This window comes from Lolium perenne, chromosome 7 (assembly GCF_019359855.2).
Source record: "Lolium perenne isolate Kyuss_39 chromosome 7, Kyuss_2.0, whole genome shotgun sequence".
Taxonomy (NCBI): Eukaryota; Viridiplantae; Streptophyta; class Magnoliopsida; order Poales; family Poaceae; genus Lolium; species Lolium perenne.
This window is the reverse complement of record NC_067250.2, coordinates 210,394,279-210,420,658: the sequence shown is the minus strand read 5'-3', so window position 1 is coordinate 210,420,658 and position 26,380 is coordinate 210,394,279. Positions and strand designations below refer to the sequence as shown.

The 26,380-nt window shown below is 44.8% G+C and overlaps 2 protein-coding genes across 2 annotated transcripts; one reads left to right on the top strand and one right to left on the bottom strand.

The window, feature by feature from the left end:
- Window positions 1-6,226: 6,226 nt before the first annotated feature.
- On the bottom strand, window positions 6,227-8,390 carry LOC127314330 (ACT domain-containing protein ACR8-like). The gene is made up of 3 exons (XM_051344785.2): window positions 8,053-8,390; window positions 7,764-7,946; window positions 6,227-7,666 (listed from the first exon to the last, which is right to left on the bottom strand). The coding sequence occupies exons 1-3, from the start codon at window positions 8,149-8,151 to the stop codon at window positions 6,656-6,658; spliced, it is 1,293 nt and encodes a 430-aa protein (XP_051200745.1). The 5' UTR covers window positions 8,152-8,390; the 3' UTR covers window positions 6,227-6,655.
- Window positions 8,391-10,326: 1,936 nt separating this feature from the next.
- On the top strand, window positions 10,327-26,076 carry LOC127312315 (protein FAR1-RELATED SEQUENCE 5-like). Its single transcript, XM_051342851.2, has 3 exons — window positions 10,327-11,590; window positions 11,657-11,756; window positions 25,846-26,076. The coding sequence occupies exons 1-3, from the start codon at window positions 10,443-10,445 to the stop codon at window positions 26,074-26,076; spliced, it is 1,479 nt and encodes a 492-aa protein (XP_051198811.2). The 5' UTR covers window positions 10,327-10,442.
- The last annotated feature ends 304 nt before the right edge of the window (window positions 26,077-26,380 follow it).

Below are 26,380 nucleotides of genomic sequence, written 5' to 3'. Positions count from 1 at the left end.
CAGACTAAATATGTGCTCCCTCTATGTTAGAATTCAGAGATTTTTTAAAAGTATAAACTAATACCATGCTCTACCCTTAAATATCCGTAAAATTTATAGGGGGTAATGGAAATATGGGAAAAAAGCAACACAATCTTAATGGAATCCATGTCCTCCCTTGCGCTAACTCGGCGAAGAAAGGATCCTCCCGTGATGGAGATTGACGGATAGAATTCTGATTCCGTGAAGAACAGTAAAGAAAACCACAACCCAAGTGCAGGGGAACACTCCCAACACATATCTCGTCCTGGACTTGTGAACACACGTAGGAATGTTGGGGCAGGAAGGAGGATACTGAGCGGTGCACGGATCATGGATGGGCGTAGGTCAGGAAGAAGTGTTTCCTTGAGGAAATATCTTCTGCCTAACCAATCCCTAAAATGCAAATCCGGCGCCATCTGGTCCATCCGGATTACCATCCACATAGATCATGAAAGTTGCTAGTAGTGAACCTATGAAACACATGTCTCTTTCTCGATGATTAAACCATTTTTGCTCTCCTTTATTTTTGATTTAATTAATTCTCAAAATAAAAAATTGTCTCCATAAAACCTTTTGATCATGTCATTCCCTACGGAAGCAAATTGTCCGGTGGTTATCAGGAACCATAAACAGTTATTGTAGAAGCAAATTTCTTCATAATTGATTTTTAAAATTTCCATTCAATGCAAGTTGAACATGGTGAAGAACTCGTGAAAAAATATTTTAAGCTAATGATGTGTGACTAAACATTGCAAAAAATCCATCTCTGAATTCATATAAGTTTCTTGTATTGAGGATGTTCTGCATGCATAAGTGGTTATGTCGGATTTACTACCGCTAAATGGATTAAGCATATGTAGCCCACCCCATATCAGCCGCGAACATCAAACTGGACACCGCGGTACAGGTGACATGTTCGGAGCACGCCTCCAGGGCCCATCTTTGACTTCTCCCGTCAGTTCTTCTTTCCATTCCGTTACAAATGGTACTGTGTACATCCGATACCACATGGCAGGGAGAACCAAACAAGCCCTTCATCGAAGCAAGCACTGGTCATGCAGCCAAGCAGCAAGAACACAAACAGTACAGGACAACTCATGCAGACCAAACATACAGACAAAATACCCAAGCCAACAATAAAACCAAAACGTTGCCGGTCTCGATCGAGATGCTACCGGCCGTGCAGACGGCCTGGAGTTTCTGCTGGATGCAGATGCCCGTTTTGTTCTTACATAACTCCCATCTCTGATCACGAGTTCAGACAGTGATTTATGTGTTATTTATGTCGAGCTACAAATATGTTCAGAACTGAAACTGGTAGAGGAATCAAGTGGTGTTTGTTTGTTTAACCAAGCTGACTCGGCATACCAATATGGAGAGGACATTGCATCATCATCTTCCTCCTCGGCTCGGTTAGTCAATGTTGTATGTGTTGCCGGCTTGGAGCATGCTTGATTGGGGTTGCTAACTGGTGGTGGTTTGGACAAGATGTCATGCTGGTTTTTTATTCTGAGCTTACATAGATGGTGGATCGAGTTAGTGACTAGACGGGTGGCACTAGACCAACCTGAATGATTGCATGAGACATGCGTGCTGGTCTCCGGGAACGGCCAAAGAGTAGCTTTTTGCAGTGACGCATTTGACTAATGGAATCTTGCTATGCAGCAACCAGACTTAGCGGCAACGAGCAGCTCCAATCTAATCTCATGGCTTCTTCGCATCACATGATTATAAAACACATGAATAGGAAAAATACAGAATTTTGGTATATAATAGAATTGCAAGTACAGCGTAGAGGATTGCAAAAGAGAGGGAAAACTACAATAATAGTCATTTGGATGGAACACATAAAAATGACATGCCTCGATCCTATGTGAATGGGTGTAAAAAAGAAGCTAGATAGGAGGTTGAAAATTACAGTTGAATTCAAAATTTCCATAGAATTGCATGTACAAAATAGAGGATTGCCAAAGAGAGGAAAAACTGAAGTAATAGTCATTGGACGGAACACAAAAAAATGACCGGCCTCCATCCTATGCAAATGGGTGTAGAAAAGAAGCTAGAGTGGATGTTGGAAATTCATGTAAAATTGAGGGGCAGAAATGCAATACATAAGAATTTTTATCTTCGATCCAAAAGACTTCCTTAGGTAAAGAAAATGTTTGGATTGGATGCTCCTCCATTCTTCTGAACATCCTTCAATCCAAAAAGCCCCTCAGTTGGTGCTGCATTCTGAAAAGGTTGTAAATGGACACTAGATCTAGCTATTGTGCTTGCTAAAAAGTTTCAAAAACTTGCTTGGTTTTCTCAATTTATGATCTTCCGAAGGCTTAGGCTCCAAATAGGTATGCGTGTGGTGCAAGAAATATTTTTCGAGAATTATATCGAGAGAACGTCCCTGCATTTGCATCCTGGCGTGACCGAACGATTTGCGTCCGTTTTTCACTTGCCGGTGGGATGGCAACTTCCATTCTATTGGTCCGCTCCCTAAAATGCCGAGCTTAGCTCTTGGCTACGTTGGTGATGTCATAGACTATAGAACTCTCACTGGGATCGGGCTACAGTTTATGTTGGTTATTATGGTTTCCTACAACTAACAATGCCAAACATCGAATGGACTTCTTGCTTAGTTTTGTGGTCACAAGATTAAATTTCAGAATATAATTATTTTTTCATATATGTCCTTCTTGGTTTATGAGTTCCTCTCCCGCTTGCCTTGCCTATTATGATATATTCAATTTTCATTATCCAGGATAGGAGTTTGTAATTTTGCATCGATTCCGTGTTTGGTATATGTTTTAGCAACATTACTAGCAAGACTATGTGATGAAAGTACACAATTGGAGAAGGTGATTCAAATGATATTTAGCTAGCATACTGGCAATACGGTTTATACCCCTATATTCTAGAGGCTTTTTACGGTAGGGACTAGAAAATATTAGCCGTCCAATCAGCAGATCCGATGGTCCAGTTTACTCAATACTACTCGTTTCTATGAGTAGTATTTTCCCACCCAAGAGCTAATTTGGTAGGCACACATCAAACAAAAAAAACTTTCCTTTGTTTAGCATTTCTTATAATAGATTTTCTTTTTAGGGAATCTTATGATATCTTCTTTATTTTATTCCTTTACAAACAATCCGTGCATGTGCTAGAGAATTTGAATCTAATTACATTTCATATAGAGAAATATATATACCGCCAACGGGAATAGAGAAAGCAGAAATAGAGTGCCAAAATAATGACCAAGAACTTGGTCAATTTTAAAAACATTACATGAAATTTCCTCGAATTTTCAAAGCAAGTATTCTTAATAATTCAGTTGCAGCCTAGTGAAAACAGTACTAGTAAATTCATGCGAAAAAAATCCAACGTAATGGCAGATTGCTTGCACATCTTTGGCTGACTGAGGGCTAAATTGTCCGTGCGCATCCATTTACATCGGTCGAAATGGTCGAAACTGACCGCGTGTCAACTTGTGTAGGGGCCTGCCTCTAGCGGCACGACGATTTTTTTGGGGTTCGCATTGTTTAAACATAATTTACATAGTAATAAAAAATAAAATACAAAATATAAAATATAAAACTAAAAGCCCTAGCCTACTCCTCCTCGTTGTTGTCGAGCACGACGAAGTCCAGTACCTGCCACGGCCAGTTGGCAAATGGCGGAACGTACGCCGGTGTTGCCGGTGGTGGAGGTGGAGGTCGAGGACCCCATGGGTTGAACGACGGAGGTGGAGGCGGCGGCGGGTGCGGGGCCGAGTTCTGCAGCGCCTATTGTAGGTCGAGGACCCCATGTGTTGAACGACGGAGGTGGAGGCGACGATGGGTGCGGGGCCGAGTTCTGCAGCGTCGTCCTCATCCTCCTCGGCGTCGTCGTCCTGTGGAGGCACGGGTGGGTGCCGTGTTCGACGACGAGGCGGCGACGGGTGCGCGAATGGGAAGTCTCGGTACGCGCGAGGTGTGCCACTGATTTGAGATGACGACGAAGGTTGGATCGTCGTGGAGGCCCGACGGTAGGTAAGCCCGCCTGCGCAGGATCTCAGCGCTCCTCTTCAGCTCGCGACGAGGCATCGGCGGGATAGGCACCCGGCGGTAGCTGAGCCGCCAGCCCCGCCAAGAAGGTGCACGTCCCTCCAGCGATTGCACGTCAACCAGTTGGCGTGCAGCACCCGCGCCATATCGACGAGGAGCGGCACCCTGTTTGCCTTTGCGTCCTTTGCCGCTGCCGAACGCCTCGGAGTCGTGCTTTTTCTTTGGATGTGGCAGCGGGCGGTGGTGGGCGGACGTGTCGGTGATATGGGCAATGGCAGGGACAATGCCCCTTGCATTTTAAAGGACGGTCGCGCGCGTGAGACGATGCCAGTGATATCGACGCAGAAGTTCAGCCGTCGTCTGCCAGTCTTGGTGCAGAAGGGGAAACGCCGCCATTGATGGCGAAGGCAGCGGCGCAGACGCGGAAGCAATGACTGCCGAAGCAACGGCCGCAGAAGCGATGCGTTCGAAACAGGTCGCTGCCATGCGGGCCCGTGAGAAAAGCACGCGGACACTCGGCGCGACCGTGCAACGTCCACGGGGACGCATCCGAGACGCATATATGCGCCGCGTTTGCGTCTCCGCTGATGGCGCGGTCACTATGCGCCGAGCCGCTGGGTCTGGTCCCAGACGCATTTTTAACCGTGCGGTCGCAAATAATTGTAAAGCGTTCGTTTGCGTCGTCCCGTTGGAGATGCCTGATGCTCAATACAGGAACAACCTTGTACCTAAAATATGCTCCACGTGCTAGGTGTGAGTCGGTTAAAATCTAGTGGACAAGAAAATAGTGATGGCTCAAATCGTGTCACCTGCGTGCGTGGGAGGTAGCATCGCGATAACAAATTCCGAGCGTGGCATAATTGCATTTAGATGGTAACAAATGCACTCAAATCTCTGTCATGATTTCCTTACCATGTAAATTAACCAAAATACTACTAGTCCATAGGACTAGTAAAGTGTACCGTAAAAGATCTCATATTCTACTACTTCTTTGGTTCAAAGTATTTTCAAAGAAAGCTTATAGGATCCCGATATATTGAAATTTGTCCTATAGAGTCCATTTGGTCCAAAGTAACAAATGCGTCAAAATTCCTAGGGCTTTCTTTCCTACACTATTAATTGTAGGTTGTCTTGCGAGAGGTTAGGCCTCTAGGAAATTTTCTTATGCATACATGACAATCATGCTATGTACTCAATCACTGTACCCTGCCATGACAAGGAAATGCAATTTTGATCTCAGGTGCATATGCTCCTGCTACAGAGAAAAACATTTTAAAATATCACAAAAAATACGAACACAAATTTCACGCGTATATGTCAACAATCCATATGTGTATGCCAAGTTTCGCGCGAAACCGATAGGTTTTGTGTCTTGTGTAAAAATGACAAGCAAAACGTCTTTTGAAGAGCTTATATTTAGCACCAAATTTTAACTTTTTTACACATGACATAAAAAGTATCGATTTTTCGTGAAACGACTTTGCAAACACATAGAACATCAAGATGTATCCGTAACATTTTTTATCGGCATTTTTTGACATTATATAATATGTTGGAATTTAATTTTAGAAACCAGGAGCATGTGCTCCCGGGAGCAGAAACAGCATGTCCGCCATGACATTCTAATTTTGTTTTCTTACTCCACTATATAAGCTTGTTACAACGACAAGATAGCCAAAATGTACCTATCTTACAAGTTCCGACAGTACAAAGATGTGCTTGATCATAGCTCTTGCTACCTCCTTTTCCCTCCAGTTTTCGCCTCATTTATCACTGCATATGGCGCTCAGTTGGGCCATTGCTTTTCTGAAGAACTTCATTTGTGTGCATGTGCATCACCAGCTCACCGCCGGTACAACCTCATACTCATTCCATAAAAAGAAAGGGGCCTCACCTCACGGCTCACGTCTGTGATTACCAATCACTCTCTCCTCACTACGACCGCCCAAACAAAGCAGCACCTTGTTTCCCTTGCAAGCAACACAAAATGATCAACCACAATTACAGCAAAGGAACCACATCATAATTGAAGAAAGGTGGTAGCCTTATTTGGTTTGAATACTAGGTGAGGCTGAGACCGTGAGATGCAGGATCGCAGGGGCAGCACATCATCAGCAAAGCTGAAAAGGGGTCACTAATTACACACAGCCAGACACAGCAGAAGGAAGACAGGAAGAAGCAAAGCAAAGTTCCCCAAAGAATTTTTAGCCAAAGATGGAGGCAACAACATCAACGTACAGAGAATAAATCATCATGAATGCACTCACTACACACTGACGCTAGTACTAATCCCCTAACTAATTACATCTAATCGAATGGCATATGTACATGGGTTCACTTGTCTACTGCTAGGTTTCATCATCCTGTTTCCTCCTGATCGTGATCCTGCCCCCTTGTGCAGCTCAGGCTTTTTCTGGATCATCTTCACCGTTTGTTTCACCTCACCAACATTCTGGCAACTCTTTATCTTCATCAGAATGGGCCTTGCTTGTCTGACCTTTCTCAGGCTCGAGGAGCTGAATCTTGTCACATCATCTTTGCCCCTCAGAATCTTCAATGTACAAAGAAAGATTGTCGAGTGTCGCAGAAGCAACAGGGCATCACCAAGATCTGATCAGGCCCAGGTGGTACAGATTCCTCTTCACGAAGTTGCCAAGATGGAATAGACCAATGCCGCCGCCGTTGCGGTCATCCCGGTCGTCTGGCTGTGTCTTTTGGTAGAGCTGCGGCCGGTGCTCCTCGACGACAAGGCAGTCAATGCCAACCCTCTCCCTCACGGCCTCAATGGCGCTTTGGTGGACGGCCTGGCCGGCCGTGGTGCCGGTCACGTAGAACACGTTGCTGGCCATGTCGCCCTTGGTCGACACCTCGGCCTGCGCGACGAGCAATCCATTCTCCCGGAATGTCCTGGTGACATCTGAGAGCAACCCAGGCCGGTCTGGCGTGGATAGCTCCAACCTCACTCCCTCGAACGATCTCCGCTCTATGGCGTCTTGGAGGCATTGGCTCACTCTCTGCATCTCGGCCTCGGAGCTGATGGAACTCCCGTCGGCGTGCCGAATGTAGAACTCCTGGCGCGCCTGGCCGCAGTTGGTGTCGATGGTGCCGTGGAAGACGAGGTAGTCCATGTCGGTGAGCGTGCAGACGACGTCGTAGAGCAGCTTGGGGCGGTCCGCGCACTGGACGGTGACCACCGAGTACCCGCGCTCGGCCCAGCTCTCGACCGACACGGACGGAGTGGGGACAGCTCGGTCCTGGTCTCTGGCCGCGTACATAAGCTGGTGGAGGCGCCGGTCGGCGTGCGCGACGGCGCAGGCGGGCACGGCGACCACGCCGCCGCTGGCGCCGGAGTCTCCGCGCAGCAGGGGCGCGAGCCGGGACTCGATGCGCGCCACCCGGACGGCGTCGGCGTCCTCAGCGCGCAGGTACACGAGGCAGGCCAGGCGGCCGCGGTGCGACCAGGCCCTGGCGTCCACGACGCTGCAGTCCATGTCGGCGAGCACGGCGAACACCTCGGAGATGAGCCCCGTGCGGTCGGCGCCCGTGAGCTCCAGCACCGTCAGCCCCTCGAGCGCCGACGGTTGCGACGGCTTGGTCCAGGTCCCCAGAGACTGCAGCCAGATCAAGAAATCCGGTGAGAAATGCTGCCCCTTTCTCGCTCCTCCGGCGAGGCCAAAACAAGAAAGCGAGAAAACAACTATCTCCTACCTGCTGGATGTATGAGATGACGCTGTCGTCCGTGAGCTTGCGGCCGAGGCGGTCGGTGACATGGAAGACGTCCATGAACCACCTGCCATCCGACGAGATGTAGGCCTTCTTCACCGACAGGTCGAGGTCGGCGAGCACCTGCACCGCCTCGAGCAGGACGCCCCTCTTCCTCGCGCTATCAACCTACACCAATCACCAAACAAGAATCAGCACCTCGCTCGCTGTCCATGAACCACGAAAGGAGAGAAGTCGCCCGAAACCGAAGCAAAGAACTTCGACGGTCACACACCTGGACCAGCGTGGCCGTGGGGCAGACCGCATTGTCGACAACCACCTTGGGGGTGTCCATCCTGATCACCAGCTTCTCGTATTCGTCTAGCCACTCCATCGCCGGATTCTCAAACAGCTCTGCGACCACAGCACCACCTCTTTCTCAGCCTGACTCCTGCTCTGGTTCTGCTCCTCGGACGCGGCACCACCACGAATCCGTCCTCTCTGTATATAGGCAAGGGAGGAAGAGGACGAAGGGAGCGAGGATGGGAGGAGCTTGGGAGGGATCGCCCGCGATTTGGAGGCTTCTTCGTCTTGTCTCGCGTTGGCTGTTCGCTTTGGTTGGTTCGAATTGGAATTTGGGGATGGAATGCGGGGAATGGAGGTTGAGGATGGTGTTTTATGCAACGGTGGGCAGGATGTGGGCCCGGATCCACATGGAATGAGGAAGAACTGGAGGGGGCGGCTCATGGCAGCCAGGTGGGTCGCCACGTGGAGGTGTTCCTTGGCTTTCAATCGCACTCTCCTCTCACCTTTGCGTCAGGCTTAATCAAAATAATTCTTCTTCTTGTGTTCTCCTGCCACTTCTAAAAAAAGTAAGCGGTGTGCTTAGAGCATAACAATTGCTTTTTATCTACCCTATTTGCAAGTGAAACTAGGTGTTGTTGTCTTTGGTTGAGGGGTTATTTTCCATCTGAACAATTCTTTTGACATAGTTTCGTTTCTCGAATATATATATTGTGTTTGATATATTGTTACCAGTCGTTTTCCATCTTGTTGAGAAACTATATCAATCATCTGGCGTGCTAGGACTTGTATCCGACGTCTGATCTTCTGTCGGGGGCATATGCTGTGAACTAGCCACAACCGGTGTACTAATGGACTAAGGAACCTGGACCGTCAGATGTAAGATATGCGGTTTCTAGATTAGCAGCTACCACCCATTGTAAATCTTACACGAACGCCCTTATTTTGTTGTAAATGTCTGGAAACCCCCAGCAGGCCACGGCACTGTCGCTCTCAATCTCCTGTCCCTTCCAAAAGACAGCAGCCCTAGTTCTAAATAAGCTCCGCCGCCGTCCCTAACGGCGGCCGCGCCGCCGCGGCCCAACATCCCAACCTTGATCCCTACAGATCGAGGCCAAGCCGTCGTTAGTGGCGTCGTGCCGAGGGCTGCAGGTGGTCGTCGCCGTGCCATCGATTGCCGGCTAAGCTCGTGGAAGGTTCAGATCGGGGAAATCACTGTATACGCTCTCATTCCGGCGACATTCGAGGACCGAGTGAATGGAAGACAGTAGCTGCCCACCGCCATCAGCTGTTGGGTCTGTTCCTGGAAGTCCACGAAATGTACCAGGTACGAAATTGATTAGCTGCAAATTCGCAAAACATTTTACCTTGATGTGGAGGCTATTACACATGCATTTTTCCAGATGCGTAGAATTAGATAGTGCGAATGTTACTGCAATTTAATTTACTGTCATGTTTCTTTGGAGTGTATTACTGATTGAGCTTCTTCGAATTTGCTGTGTAGCAATGGAATCAGTTAATAGTTTGGTAATGCCAGATTATTTGAGCGATGCAAACTCTATTGCTGAGATCAACTCCCCGATGCTGAATATTGGCACTTCTAGCACACCCAAAAAGAGGAAATACTTCTCTCAAGATGTGAGTATTCCTTCCTTTGAATTTTTTCTTTCTAAAGCGTATACTGCAAAGCTTCTCTGTTCTTCACAAAGCAAACAATCACTTGGTGCAAATTGTTCTCTGTTCTTCATAAATAGTTCTATGAAAATTGTTCGTGGGATGCTAACCATGGGTTTGGGTTTTCCTGTAGGGCTTTTTGTTTATCCCTGAATGTGCTGAGGAAATGAAGCCAAAAGTAGGAATGTTGTTTGAAGAGATTTCGTCCGCGGAGAAGTTTTACAAGCAATATGCGCACCACGTTGGATTTTCTGTCGCCGTGGGCAGCAATTGATAGTGAAGGAGGTACTTCAGTGGAAGCGCTTCAAATGCGCAAGGGAAGGTTACCGGTCAACCAAAGGTACGGTTAGTGCTAGCCCTCACAAAAAAAAACGTAAGGTCATCAAATTAACTAGGTGTGGATGTGATGCTCAGATGTACGTCAAACGAGATTGTGATGGAAAATATAAAATCGTCTCTGTTATTGAGCAGCACAACCATGAACTAGTGTCACCTAGCAAGCAACACTTGATCAGATCAAACCGACAAGTCAATGAAAAGGTGAAGAGAGTATTATATGATTACCATAAAGCTAGCATCGGCCCTAGCAAAGCATATCGATTGCTTCATGTTCGTGATGGAGGGTTTGATGGCGTGGGCTGCACAAAAAGAGACTTTCAGAATTATTACAACGACTTCAAAAATAAAATCAAGGACTGTGATGCACAAATGCTAGTGGACCAGCTTGGCAGGATGAAGAAACTCAATGCTGCATTCTTTTATGAATATGAAGTCGATGAACATGGTAAGATGGTGCGTTTGTTCTGGGCGGATGCGACCAGCAGGAAAAACTACAAACATTTTCCTGATGTGTTGTCCTTCGATTCTACATACAGTACTAACCAGTACGACATGGTTTTTGCACCCTTCACTGGCATCAACCACCACATGCAAAGTGTTTTCTTTGCCGCTGGATTTCTAGCCAATGAGACAATTGAGGAGTACACTTGGATGTTTCAGGCCTTTCTAAGAGCCATGGGAGGGATAGCACCGAGATTAATCATAACGGATGAGTGTGCTCGTATTGCAGGTGCGATTAGAGCTGTTCTCCCAAATAGCGTTCATAGGTTGTGCATGTGGCACATTCTGCAAAAAGTTCGTGACAAGGTGGAACCTTCTATTGCAGGCGACGAAAAATTCTGGGAGAGGCTCAACAAGTGTGTGTGGCGATCTGAAACACCTGCCAAATTTGAGGAGAGGTGGCATTCTCTTATATATGATTTCAAGTTAGAGGGCAATGTTTGGTTAGCAAAACGGTTTGATCTCCGAAAGTCGTGGATACCGGCGTATTTCATGGACATTCCTTTGGCGGGTATTCTTCGAACCACTTCGAGGTCTGAGAGCGAAAATGCCTTTTTCAAGAGTTTTGTTGGCCGCAAGCTGGCTTACGTTGAGTTTTGGCTGCGGTTTGACACAGCTTTGCAATGTCAAAGGCAGGAAGAGTTGATAGCCGACAACTCAAGTATACACACAACACCTACTCTGCTCACAACATGGGAAATAGAAAGGCAAGGTAGTGAGATATTCACGCATGAGGTATTCGCTTTATTTCAGAAACAGGTGAATGCAGCTAGAGAGGATTGTGATGTCCAGACCACAACAATTGTGGATGGGACAAAAATATTTGAGGTTAGCGATGCATGGGTAGTTAGAGAAGTCCATTTCGATAGCACAACCATGATTGCCAAGTGTTCCTGCAAACTTTTTGAGTGTAAAGGAATTCTTTGTCGGCATATTATACGTGTCTTCAGGGCTTCAAAGCTAAATGAGTTACCAAGTATTTATGTTCTAAAAAGATGGGAGAAAAAGTGCAAAAGGTATTTTTCCATACACCTGGAATTATTTCTTAGTCGTGTATCTCACTTTTCTTATTCTTTTCACAGAGATGCTGTGTATGATGGAGAAGGAAACCTACTCGAAGAAAATGCCATTAGCTCTGCTGAAACGGCGATAAGGAGGAAGATAGCAACCGCCAGAAATATGGTAGAAGAAATCATAAGGGATGCTAGAACATCCGAAGAAGTAATTGACTTTGTTAACACTGGTTTGAGCAACCTCCAATCATCTCTAGTACAGAAATTTCAGACTGTACCACCTACTCGGCATGAAGAACAGGAAACATTTATTGGGACGAGCATTCCAACTCAAGTTGCGGTCTTGACAGCTAGTGATACTTGTTCAAGAGGCACATGCGCGAGAATAAGGGGACATAGAGATGATGCAAAAAGAGGAGCAGGGAAAAAGAAGAAAAAAGATCCAAATCTGAAAGTCCCACGTCAGTGTGACCTATGCAAAGAAGTGGGGTTCCATGATGCACGGAAATGTCCGAAGAAAACATAAACGTGTCTGCGTCGTTGACTGTGACATCCTTCAAGACTTTTAAGTAACATAATGTCGTGTGTTTGTCGATGTACTTTGTAATCTGCTACTACTGCAATGGCTAGGCATGTAATCGTGAAGTAACATGATGTCCTGCAGTGTGTTGATGCTTCGCTCAGATTTTTTTTATGTTCTGGTTTAGTCTTCAAGGATTTATGTTGGATTTATTTCAGTTTCACAAAATTCTCATGTATGAAATATTTTATTAAGTTGCACACAAATTCATCTGAAACATGACCTGATACATAACCTCATGTATGTGCGTACTTTTGCCCAACAGCATGGAGCAAGATCCACCTCCATAAAAAAATTACAATCGAGATTAAATCCTAGGTGGAAGGCGTGGGAGTTCAGCGTTATGGGTGGTTTTCCAAATAGTTGCAGGATGCGTTGAGGAGCAAGGTAACTCACGGGGGCGTTTTCACAAATTTAACAGGGCTGGTACTTCCGCTTCAATCAGGACCCTTGGTACATGATCGGACGAGCAGCAGGTTCCTTAGTCCATTAGTACACCTGTTATGTCTAGTTCACAGCATATGCCCCCTCTTCTGTCGTATTCTTATTTATGCACCAATAACATGGGGATTGTCCTTGATGGTTTCTTCAACCTCTACTAAGGTGTTTATAGGGGCAATAACCAAGGTTTCGAACATTGGTAAGAGCAAGCATTGGTTATTGTAAAAAAGAATGGTTCATACGCCAGTTTGCGCTCTTTGGTGGCTGGTTTCCATAATTCTTTACTTAAAAATGCAAGACTATGCTTAGCGAGAGAGGTTGATCAAAATTTCTGTTGGCTGAAACAACAAGTTAAACGAGGGCATGGAGATACTCCAACCGAGAGTAGAAAACAAATCAAAAGATCTTTTGACACGGTTTTGTCTTGAGAATATAATATCATAATTTATCGTTGGTCACAATTTGACTTGCCGAAGAAATAGAGCAATCACCCGTCGTTCTAGGACTTGTATCCGACGTCTAAATGTGCGTCGTATTCTTGTTTGTGCACCAATAACATGGGGATCGGCATTGAGATCTTCTTCAACCTCTACTAAGATGTCTACAGGGGCAATATAGAAGGTTTTGGACACTCATAAATTGAGGGCGGGCATTGGTTATAGTATAACAAATGGTTCATATGCTAGTTTGTATTTTTTTCCATCGCTGATTTATTTTGACAAAGGGCATCGAGATACTACAACGGACACGAGAAGACAAAACAAAATGATGTTTTGCCACCGTTTCGTCTCGAGAATATAATACCATGATTTATCGCGGGTTGCATTCTGAATTAGAACAATCACCCAAAGTTCTAGCATTTGTCTCTGAAGTCTTACGTTCGTCGTATTCTCGTTTGTTCACCAATAATGTGGGAATCGGCTTTGAGGATTTCTTCAGCCTCTACTAATGTGTCCACATGGGAAATAGCCAAGGTTTTGGACATTGATAAACGAGGGTGGGCATTGGTTATCGTAAAACATTTTTGGTTCACACGCTAGTTTGTGCTCTTATGTGGTGGTTTATTAAATTCTTTACTAAAAAGTGCAGAACTATCCTTAGTTTGATAAGTTGATGAAAATATCTTTTAGCTGAAACAAGAAGTTAAATGAGGGCATCGAGATACTACAACGAAGACGAGAATTTTTTTTTTTGGACAAAGTTCCCTCTTTGAGAATATAATGCCACGGTTTATCGCTGATCACATTCTAACTTGCCGAGGAATTAGAGCAATTGCCCTGTGTTTTTGGACTTTTATATGACGTGTGACCGTCCGTTGTATTCTTGTCTATGCACCAATAACATGAGGAATCGTCCTTGAGGATCTCTTCACCTTGTAATAAGAATCTCCACTCCACCGTGGCAATATCCAAAGTGTTTCACATTGGTAAAACCAGTGCTAGCATCTATTATCTACTATATATTAGAAGCAATGTATGAATGTTTAATAGAGCCACCACGGTAAGCCTCACCATATAAATTATTTTAACAGATAGATCTAAAATTAGTGGCTATAATTTAATAAAATATTATTAATTTTGTAACTAATTTTAGATCATAGCCACTTTTATATATTACAAAGGAGGCGTGCCCATAGTTTTCCGCTTATCCCATATACAAATGTAGCTCCATTTGACACTTTTATATATAAAGGAGGCGTGCCCATAGTTTTCCGCTTATCCCATATACAAATGTAGCTCCATTTGACACTTTTATATATAAAGGAGGCGTGCCCATAGTTTTCCGCTTATCCCATATGGACACTCCTAATTTGGAATTATGTGATAAAAAGAGTTGTATTCTCTGAAAAACCTCTTGATATTTTCCTTTACTTATCTCTTTCATTGCTGGCCCACAAGAAAAATGCCATGTTCCAACCAAATCCAGTACTCCCTCTTTCCCAATTCAGGATGCATATGAATTTTGGTCGAAATCCAATTTTACAAAGTTTGACTAACTATATATGAAAATATATCAACTTTGTTAATCAAATGAATATATACGTAAATATATTTCATGATTATTTTAATAACATTGACTTAGTGTTCTGGATTATGATATTATGTTCTATACATTTAGTTAAAGTTTACAAAGTTTGATTTTCGCTAAAACTAATATGCATCCTAATTCGGGAAGGGGCGAGTATTTCCTTTCTTTGTAACAGTGCACGTCTAATTAATGAAAAATTGCATCCTAAATAGAACACCGAAAAATTTGCTATAATTAAACTTATAATACAGTAAAGTGTGAATGATATATACGTATATGAGTGTACATATCTATGCATCTGCATAGCAAGTGTATAAAAATAAGAAAAATATGTCCATAATAATAAAAGATACATATATTATGAAAATCAGTTTACGGGAATGTTCGACGGGAGGCTGAGATATCATACTTTTAGAATTTTAATCAGAAAAAACGGAAAAAGCAATTGTCTTTATTTAGTTTAAGCATATGATCTACTACCTCCGTTAGAGATTGTAAAACCGGCGCGGGTTCTCGTAAATTTAACCAAGATAATACAAATCATATATTATAAAAAAATATGTCATGAGAAAGTTGAGATGTTCTACTTTCTAGTAATATAATTTTTATGCCTTATAATAGTATGTTGGTCAAATTAACGATTTAGAAAAACTTGCCAGCCTTATACTGTAATCCCTAACGGAGAAAATGTACGGTCAGCTCTTGGCAAACTGAACAAAATCAAACACTGTATATAAATCATGAATTGAAATCGAGATAGCATGCAAAGATTTTAAAACATAGATAGAATATGTCTACTATATACTATAGACATGCTCGGTTACGTAGCGGGCCCGGTTCGGCTGCAGCGTGCTGCGTATGCCGCTGTACCACCAGCGAACCCGAGGTCAAAGCGGCCGTCGCTGAGTGACGAAACTACCCTTGTGTTCAGCGTCAGAGGAGGCTCCAACAGGCAGGACCGCAGGAGCATAGTTGTCATTTCATCTGCGCAGCCGGCCGGCTTGCCTGCCCGTGGTGTCGCGTTGCTGTCCTGTTCCTTCCGGCCCCGCCGCTGGACGCCACGAGACCATGGATCCGGATCTTTTGGAACTACCCACTTCCAACGACCGCTATTTATCCATCTACGTCCCTGGTGTTTATCGGTTTTATACTTGCAGTGAAGTGTTTGTACCCCGAGGGCGAGACGGCAACGACGCTCTTGTTTTCGTGTTGCTGCAAGGGACGGTGAGTCGGTGACAAGAACAAACCAGTCCCCGCAAATTTGGAGCCTGCTCCGAGCAACAACAACAACAAAAAACCGGAAACATCGTTTAGCAAAACGAATATCCCGTGGATGTACTTCCTGATAAACGGAGGGACGGTGGAATAATCCCAACGTTTTGAAGAGATCGATCTCAACTGCGATTCTGCGACGAGCATCCCATGATAAGATCACACGGATACGGCGCGCACGTACTCCAAGCGAAGCCATCGTTCATACATGCGCCGTGATGGCCATAAATGCCGCAGGCGATACGTTGAAAGATCGAGGTGGCCGTGGAGTAATTCGCGGGAGGATATCACGTGACTGTGGACGAAAACGCTCATGCGCATTGATGGCGGCGGTTAACAACTCCCGGATTAACTCGACCGTTTGCGCGCACGAAGCCACGAACATACTACTAGTGCCATGCGCATTTCTTTTCCGATCAATGAAACAAATGAAATCGAAGCTGGGATAGCTGGAGATATGGTCAGATTTTTTTTTGGTTGCCAGTTCGTGCGCGCGTACGTGCAGCGGCAGACAGCGCTGGCCGCGCGAATCCGGGGGTGTCGCGGACCACGCTCGTTGTGCATGTCCGACGAGTAGGCTGACGACGTGCGCCGCACCACTGAGAACGTCGATCGATCCACTGCTCACCACGCCGTCGTCGCGTCCCTCTACTCTACCCGACGCGACGAAGAAAACGACGTGCGGGAAACTGCGACCTCTCTGGCGACTGGCCGTGAGTGTTGCAAGTCAAACGCATGCTTCGGGGCTCCCAAGCGACACCCGACTCACCAGTGTTCCCCGGGAGTACTGTATTTTAAAAGGAGTTTTTTTGAGCTGGCGCCAATTAGTGTCTACAAAAAATCTGCCGCCGCTACAATCGTGCAGGAATACAACGGACTGGTCGTGCATTTAATTATGAGTTGACATCAAGGGTCAGCGCCAATCAATACCATGAGCTGTCCATAGGATTTTATGGTGTTAATAATGTACTAAAAAGTCAGAGCACTTGTAATCAACAGGTCAACCACCAGATGAATTTAAATGGTTGAATATGCGACATTCGTAAGCCAAATTGCTGGGACTGTTGTGTCTGCGAGAGTTTTCCCACGAAAACCAGACAGAAAACATGTCCCCATTCGTAGACAACGGTGATTTCAAACTTTCCAAACACTTGTGTTATAATGCAACAACCTTCAGTTAAAGCTGAATTTTGCTTCTGTCCTAGAAATGCAAACATAGGAGTACTTTAGTTAAGGAGTGTGTTTATCAACAAAATGTTTGGTTTGATGAACCGCTTACTTTTATTATTCCTTTGTTAGTGGATAATGTAAATGTCCTTTGATTAATAAAGGTTTTAGGAGTTCCAAAAAGATAATTCAAACACTGGCTTCGAATTTCCTATGACAAAGAATCTTATACACTCATATAGTTCATCAAGCTTGGGGATTAGGGTTCGCATATAGTTCTATTGACTCTAGACCTAAAACTAAAATCCAAAACTCTAGCACATAAAAGATACACGATGTGAGTTGTTGTTGTTTACAATGGTGCTTAAATTAAGGCTACAATGAATCTAGTCGAGATTGACCTTGTAAACCATTATAAGGTGTATATCAAATTTCCTTCATATTTGGTCTTGCATAGATGGTGAATTCAATTAATAGTTGACATTCAGGTCAGCGCTAGGCAATGTGATGAGCTATTATGGTATTATTAATCTCTAGTCACAACACTTGAAATCAATATGTCAACGACCAAATGAATTTAAACGGTTGAATATGTGACATTCGTACCCCAGTCGTTGCATCTGCGAGAACTTAATTTCTCAGGAAAACTAAAAACATGTCCACCAACCACCGATACGCAATGCTGATTTCAAAATTCCTAAATATTGAGTTTGTATTTTTAACACAAAGAAGCTTTTGTCTAGTTAACCAATATTACTCGATCATTTTTATGTGGTTCCCGCTCACAATGATCCTCTGACAATAGGGGTTACATACTGACATATAGTGTGCCTAACTAATATGGAGTCTTCTTTTGCGTGTGGAGGAATCCTTAACCCTTAGGGCTTTATTTCGGAAACATGGCTCCAACATAATCAGCCTCGAGGCTGCTCTTCGGGAAACTAGGTGCAAGGTCCATCCAACCAGACGTCTCTTCCCACGTGAAACTCGCTTTACATGTTGAAAAAAAATTAAAAGTTGAGACTAGCCCTTCATTTTGTAGGAGAACAGGCGCTACAATAGAGCGCCAAATGACGCGCGAGTCATGGATGTTTACAACTTGTAAGCAGTCCACTTCCATTACCACCCGCGAAAACCCCTGAAGCTTGGCAAAGATCACACTACCCCAGGGAGATAAAGCTTCAACAATCATCGGATCAATGACAACCATGTGTGGTTGATACGTCTCCAACGTATCGATAATTTCTTATGTTCCATGCTACTTTATTGATGATACCTACATGTTGTATACATACTTTATGTCATATTTATGCATTTTCCGGCACTAACCTATTAACGAGATGCCGAAGAGCCAGTTGCTGTTTTCTGCTGTTTTTGGTTTCAGAAATCCTAGTAAGGAAATATTCTCGGAATTGGACGAAATCAACGCCCAGGATCTTATTTTTCCACGAAGCTTCCAGCAGTTCGGAGAGGAAACGAAGTGGGGCGACGAGGCGACGCCACACTAGGGCGGCGCGGCCCAGGCCCTGGCCGCGCCGGCCTAGCGTGTGGGCCCCTCGCGTCGCCCCTAAACCTACCTCTTCGCCTATAAGAAGCCTTCGCCGATAATAACTCCAGTACCGAGAGCCACGATACGGAAAACCTTCCAGAGACGCCGCCGCCGCCAATCCCATCTCGGGGGATTCAGGAGATCGCCTCCGACACCCTGCCGGAGAGGGGAATCATCTCCCGGAGGACTCTACACCGCCATGGTCGCCTCCGGAGTGATGTGTGAGTAGTTCACCCCTGGACTATGGGTCCATAGCAGTAGCTAGATGGTCGTCTTCTCCTAATTGTGCTATCATTGTTGGATCTTGTGAGCTGCCTAACATGATCAAGATCATCTATCTGTAATACTATATGTTGCGTTTGTTGGGATCCGATGAATAGTGAATGCTATGTTATGTTGATTATCAATCTATCATCTATGTGTTGTTTATGATCTTGCATGCTCTCCGTTGCTAGTAGAGGCTCTGGCCAAGTTTTTGCTTGTAACTCCAAGAGGGAGTATTTATGCTCGATAGTGGGTTCATGCCTCCATTAAATCTGGGACAGTGACAGAAAGTTCTAAGGTTGTGGATGTGCTGTTGCCACTAGGGATAAAACATCAATACTATGTCTAAGGATATATTTATTGATTACATTACGCACCATACTTAATGCAATTGTCTGTTGTTTGCAACTTAATACTGGAGGGGGTTCGGATGATAACCTGAAGGTGGACTTTTTAGACATAGATGCATGCTGGATAGAGGTCTATGTACTTTATCGTAATGCCCAATTAAATCTCACACTACTCATCATAACATGTATGTGCATGGTCATGCCCTCTCTATTTGTCAATTACCCAACTGTAATTTGTTCACCCAACATGCTTATTCTTATGGGAGAGACACCTCTAGTGAACTATGGACCCCGGTCCATTCTTTTACATCGAATACAATCTACTGCAATACTCATTCTACTGTTCTCTGCAAACATCATCATCCACACTATACATCTAATCCTTTGTTACAGCAAGCCGGTGAGATTGACAACCTCACTGTTACGTTGGGACAAAGTACTTTGGTTGTGTTGTGCAGGTTCCACGTTGGCGCCGGAATCTCTGGTGTTGCGCCGCACTACACTCCTCCGCCATCAACCTTCAACGTGCTTCTTGGCTCCTACTGGTTCGATAAACCTTGGTTTCTTACTGAGGGAAAACTTGCCGATGTACGCATCACACCTTCCTCTTGGGGTTTCCCAACGGGCACGTCGACTGCGTGCTAGCATCAAGACAATTTTCTGGCGCCGTTGCCGGGGAGATCAAGACACGCTGCAAGGGGAGTCTCCACTTCCAATCTCTTTACTTTGTTTTTGTCTTGCTTTATTTTATTTACTACTTTGTTTGCTGCATTATATCAAAACACAAAAAAATTAGTTGCTAGCTTTACTTTATTTACTGTCTTCTTCTCCATATTAAAAACACAAAAAAAAATTAGTTACTTGCATTTACTTTAATTGCTTTTTGCTTATTTCATCATGTTTCCTCCTAAGTTTATTCTTAAAGATGTACCGGTAGGCCGAGGGTCTATCCTTGGGAAAGATAATATAGAAGATTTTTTCGCTCATATTAGTACGGTTGAAGATTTTGAAGATAGACACTCGGTAGAACTTGCTCCTACTTATGAAATTGCTGTTGCTTCTTTAGTACACGCGTTAGAAGCTAGATTTGTTAATCTCAATCCCGTGATTCAACATATGTTTCTTACACTCAGTGATATGGAAGAAGGAGAAAAGAAAGATTTTGTATTAGAAACCCTTCTTAAAGAATTTGGGGGAATAGCAAGAGAAGCTAGAAAAGTCTTCACTAAATATAATATGCTAGGCTCTTATACCAACTTTGCCAGTACCCTTGAAAAGATGGAAAAAGATAGACAAAAGTATACTAATCAAGTTAATTATGAGGGGGATATTAAAACATCAATACCTTGCAAGCTCTTAGGAATGTGCGAGGCACTAGAAAATAACTATGCTTGGCTTGTTCCCGAAAATTTGTTTGATGAAAATAGCAAGCCTAAGACTAATGAAAAGGGAGCATCTGAAACTTACATAGATAAGATACAATGCATAGTTGAGAAAACTCCAAACCCCGCTGTTGATGCTTCGTCTCTTGATAATACTTGATACACACTTTCTGCGCCTAGCTGAAAGGCGTTAAAGAAAAGCGCTTATGGGAGACAACCCATGATTTTACTACAGCACTTTTATTTTATATTTGAGTCTTGGAAGTTGTTATTACTGTAGAAACCTCTCCTTATCTTAATTTTGTTGTATTGTTGTGCTAAGTAAAGTCTTTGATAGTAATGTTCATACTAGATTTGGATTACTGCGCAGAAACAGATTTCTTGCTGTCACGAATCTGGGCTGAATTCTCTGTAGGTAACTCAGAAAATTCTGCCAATTTACGTGAGTGATCCTCAGATATGTACGCAACTTTCATTCAATTTGAGCATTTTCATTTGAGCAAGTCTGGTGCCTCTTAGAAATTCGTCTTTACGGACTGTTCTGTTTTGACAGATTCTGCCTTTTATTTCACATTGCCTGTTTTGCTATGCTTGATGGATTTCTTTGTTCCATTAACTTTCAGTAGCTTTGTGCAATGTCCAGAAGTGTTAAGAATGATTATGTAACCTCTGAACATGTGAATTTTGATTATGCACTAACCCTCTAATGAGTTGTTTTGAGTTTGGTGTGTGTAGAAGTGATTTGGTGCAACGATGAGTTGTATTGATCGTGCACAATGCACATATATAGGTACAGGGGTGTGACCGGGTCTAGTCTCCACGTGAATACAAAGGGAGAGAGACGCTACAGGTGCAACATACAAAACCCAAACCTATACGTATACATATTCGTTCAACACCCCCCCGCAGTCGAAGCGGCGCCTGTGACGCAAAGACTGGACCTAAAGCTCTCGAAAGTCGAGGTAGGAAGGCCTTTCGTCATCACATCGACGCGGTCGCGGATGTTGATGAGGCGGATGGTGGCGGGATCGGGGCCGGCGAAGGGGTTGGAGTAGGAGGAGGCCGACGACATGGCGTCGGGAGGCGGCGGCGCGTGGGGTAGGGCGCGCGGCGGCTTGGAGGAGGCGGCGGCCAGAGAGACCTGCGGCGACGGCGGCCGAAAGGCGGCGGCGGCGGCAGGGAGGCGGTGGCGGGAGGGCGGCGGCGGCCAAGAGGTGGCGGCGGCGGCTCGAAGAGATGGCGGCGGCGGCGGCCGAGAGGCGGCGGCGGCGGCTAGGAGAGGCGGAAGCTAGGGTTAGGGATCGGTGCGGTATCTGATACCATGTAGAAGTGATTTGGTGCAACGATGAGTTGTATTGATCGTGCACAATGCACATATATAGGTACAGGGGTGTGACCGGGTCTAGTCTCTACGTGAATACAAAGGGAGAGAGACGCTACAGGTGCAACATACAAAACCCAAACCTATACGTATACATATTCGTTCAACATTGTGGAGGAAGTTTTCAAGGATCAAGAGAGGAGGATTATACAATATGATCAAGGAGAGTGAAAGCTCTAAGCTTGGGGATGCCCCGGTGGTTCATCCCTGCATATTTCAAGAAGACTCAAGCATCTAAGCTTGGGGATGCCCAAGGCATCCCCTTCTTCATCGACAACATTATCATGTTCCTCTAGTGAAACTATATTTTTATTCCGTCACATCTTATGTGCTTTACTTGGAGCGTCTGTTTGTTTTTGTTTTTGTTTTGTTTGAATAAAATGGATCCTAGCATTCATTTTGTGGGAGAGAGACACGCTCCGCTGTTGCATATGGACAAATATGTCCTTAGGCTTTACTCATAATGTTCATGGCGAAGGTTGAAACTGCTTCGTTAATTGTTATATGGTTGGAAACGGGAAATGCTACATGTGGTAATTGGTAGAATGTCTTGAATAATTTGATACTTGGCAGTTGTTATAGCTCATGTTTAAGCTCTTGCATCATATACTTTGCACCTATTAGTGAAGAAATACATAGAGCTTGTTAAAATTTGGTTTGCATGATTGGTCTCTCTAAAGTCTAGATATTTTCTAGTAAGGGTTTGAGCAACAAGGATGACAGTGTAGAGTCTTATAATGCTTGCAATATGTTTTTATGTGAGTTTTACTGTACCGGTTCATGCTTGTGTTTGCTTCAAATAACCTTGCTAGCCTAAGCCTTGTATTGAGAGGGATTACTTCTCGTGCATCCAAAATCCTTGAGCCAAAAGCTATGCCATTTGTGTCCACCATACCTACCTACTACATGGTATTTCTCCGTCATTCCAAAGTAAATTGCTTGAGTGATACCTTTAAAATTTCCATTCTTTATCTTTGCAATATATAGCTCATGGGACAAATAGCCTAAAAACTATTGTGGTATTGAATATGTACTTATGTATTTTATTTCTTATTAAGTTGCTTGTTGTGCGATAACCATGTTCCTGGGGACGCCATCAACTACCTTTGTTGAATATCATGTGAGTTGCTATGCATGTTCGTCTTGTCTGAAGTAAGGGCGATTTACCATGAGTTGAATGGTTTGAGCATGCATATTGTTAGAGAAGAACATTGGGCCGCTAACTAAAGCCATGATCCATGGTGGAAGTTTCAGTTTTGGACAACAATCCTCAATCTCTTATGAGAAAATTATTTGTTGTTGAATTCTCAAGCATTAAAGAGGAGTCCATTATCTGTTGTCTACGTTGTCCCGGTATGGATGTCTAAGTTGAGAATAATCAAAAGCGAAAAATCCAATGCGAGCTTTCTCCTTAGACCTTTGTACAGGTGGCATAGAGGTACCCCTTTGTGATACTTGGTTAAAACATATGTATTGCGGTGATAATCCAGGTAATCCGAGCTAATTAGGACAAGGTGCGGGCACTATTGGTATACTATGCATGAGGCTTGCAACTTGTAGGATATAATTTACATAACACATATGCTTTATTACTACCGTTGACAAAATTGTTTCTTGCTTTCAAAATAAAAGCTCTAGCACAAATATAGCAATCGATGCTTCCCTCTGTGAAGGGCCATTCTTCTACTTTTATGTTGAGTCAGTTTACCTATTTCCTCCCATCTCAAGAAGCAAACATTTGTGTTAACTGTGCATTGATTCTTACATACTTGCATATTTGCATTCATCATATTACTTTATGTTGACAACTATCCATGAGATATACATGTTACAAGTTGAAAGCAACCGTTGAAACTTAATCTTCTGTGGCACCCCCGGGATCAGGGTTAGACAAATACCAGATCTTCATCTGACATAAGCCTAACCTCGAGCTCGAGAGACTACAGTGAGGGAATCGGTAACACAATAGTGACTCTACGACTCAAAAGAATATATTACAACTCTTAGCAGAGTAAGATCCAAATTATTACACGCAGAAGTCACTGACCCAACATTCAACAAGCAACGGAAGCAAATTATGTTATTCTAAATAACAAGATAGCAAAGGGCTTAAGAAGCCATAACATAAAGCGACGCCCCAGCCCATAAGTTGCAGGCTGCTGCCTGGGAACTCCAAACTAACCGTCGATATTAACGTAGAAACCACCTTCGGCTGCAGAGACTTCATCTGAAACAAAAGCATGCAAAGCTGAGTACAGGGACTCAGCAAGACTTAGTACAACCTTTTAGCAAAGCGGGCATGCAGGCTTTCTGGTAGATCTTCTTTTGCGTAAAGCCAATTTTCCTTTGTAAGACCAGAGAGACGAGAAGCTCTACTACTCAGAATCTTTAAAAGGGGATAAGAGAGCGACATCTCTATCTCTATTGATCCTCATATTGTATCCACCAATCTTCATCATCTCGAACCACTATCCTCGGATCACCCCCTCAACACCTGAAGAAGGTGTCCGTAAACACACATTGTTTATCAAGTTTTACGATTAGGTTCATGTTGTCTATGATCACAGAATCCATTCCCAAGTCGTCCATAACCGTGGACACGGCTTTTCGAAAAGATTTAACCCTGCAGGGGTGCACAACTTTACCCACACGCGCCAACCGACTCTTAGTGCCAACGTATAAGCTCTCTTCCTTGGAAAGCCGGCAGAGGGTGGTTGACCACGACCTTTACCTTGCTGTCGCCGAGACCATGAGTCACGCGCTAAGGATTATTCCGCCGTAACGGGTCAAGTCCCGAAGTCGGTCCTTAACGATGTGAGCCGAGGTGGGTTTCCCCAGAGGCCGCAACCCCCAGCCACCACGACCACGCTTACCTGCCTGTTATGTACCTTTAACCCCCAAGCAAAATGCAATGCATATGACCAGGTAACGCGCAAACTATGTGACTCATGGAATCTACTAGGCAAGTTAGTGAGTCGAGAGGGTACCATAATAGGGCCTCGTGTGGTTGTACACTCGATCTTGGTTCAAGAGGCGAGAACTCGGTTCCTAGGGTCGGCAGAAACGAAACAACCCACCACATCCCAATGTGGCCTCTCGTCTGAGCCTTTAATCATGTTTATCATCATCATCTCTATACTTACCACGTCAACCTGTCATGCTAGATTCATTTCATTGTAAGGCTCCAGTCCGAAGACCGGAGTAGTAGCGTAACGAACTAAGCATGGCTAAGCATAAGAGATAAAGGCTCTCGCGACGCACACATGCCAAACCTAGTTATGCTAGGAGCAGTGGATCAGGGTATCGAGGCTACAAAGGTCGGACATGCAACAGATAGGGTAACTCTATCTATCGATAAAAGACAGTTGAATCGTATGCGATATGTAGGAACCACAGATAAAAGCATTTCGAAAACATAGATGAACCAGGTTAGGGCTTGCCTTGTCCCTCAGCGGATGAGTACTGTTCTTCGGTGGCGTTGACGTCGGACTCCGGCTCAGATCCTATCGCGAAGAACCAAATACCGGAAAGGGAAATGAACATTCAAGACATGGCATAATGCAATGCGCATACAATATGAATGACATGTCAGATTAATGGAATTGAGCAACCCTAGGTGCATCGTCAAATTAAAGGGGTTCCGGCATCGGACACTGCCATATGAGAGGGGTACTTTTAGGGTTTTCACTACATTTGCAAGTTTAAAGGTTGTATTGATGTATGAGATGCTCATAAACATGTAGGGTTCACTTTTCTGAACAATTTGATATAAAATACAACATTTTCCGAATTATAAATAAAACAGAAAATAAAAAGGGGTCAGCTGACGTCATTATGACGTCAGCACGACGTCATCCATGGCTTGGAGCTCCCAGACGAGCTCGGCCACGATGTTCTGGTGCGCGGGAGGGTGCGCGAGCACGCGTGTTGGATGCGCACGTCCACGGGGAACCACCTGGGGGCGGAGCCGCCAGCTAATGGTCACCGGAGGCCCTCCTCCGGCGAGCCCGAGCGGCAGAGCGGCCGGGTCGACGGCGCGCGCGGGCCAGAGAAGGGGAGAGGGAGCAGCGACTAGCTCCCGAGGAGCAGGAGCTCACCAGGAGCGCAGGGAAGGTGGCGGCGAGGCAAAAGGAGGCCGGATGGCGGAGGAATCGACGACGAACGGTGGTGGCCGGCATCGGGGACGAAGCCCGATTGGCACTGTAGAGGGCTCCCCGGCGGCAGCCGTTTGCTGGAGGAGGTCCAGGGCGTCGAGGCGGAGCTCGTGGAGGTGTCGGCTTGGCACGGGGGAGCTCGGAACGGCGGCGAGGTGCGTCGGCCGGCCCTAGGGTTTGGTCGGGCGCGGCTCAGAGAAGAAGAGGGGGAAGAAATGGGAGGCG

Bases quoted from the DNA above. Each gene is read 5' to 3' on its own strand.
- LOC127314330 (XM_051344785.2), bottom strand. From the start codon at position 8,151: ATGGAGTGGCTAGACGAATACGAGAAGCTGGTGATCAGGATGGACACC. The intron at 7,947-8,052 runs GTGTGTGACCGT...TGATTGGTGTAG, and splicing joins CCACGGCCACGCTGGTCCAG to GTTGATAGCGCGAGGAAGAG. The intron at 7,667-7,763 runs GTAGGAGATAGT...ATCTGGCTGCAG, and splicing joins TCATCTCATACATCCAGCAG to TCTCTGGGGACCTGGACCAA.
- LOC127312315 (XM_051342851.2), top strand. From the start codon at position 10,443: ATGCTAGTGGACCAGCTTGGCAGGATGAAGAAACTCAATGCTGCATTC. The intron at 11,591-11,656 runs GTATTTTTCCAT...TTCTTTTCACAG, and splicing joins TGGGAGAAAAAGTGCAAAAG to AGATGCTGTGTATGATGGAG. The intron at 11,757-25,845 runs GTAGAAGAAATC...TTATGACGTCAG, and splicing joins TAGCAACCGCCAGAAATATG to CACGACGTCATCCATGGCTT.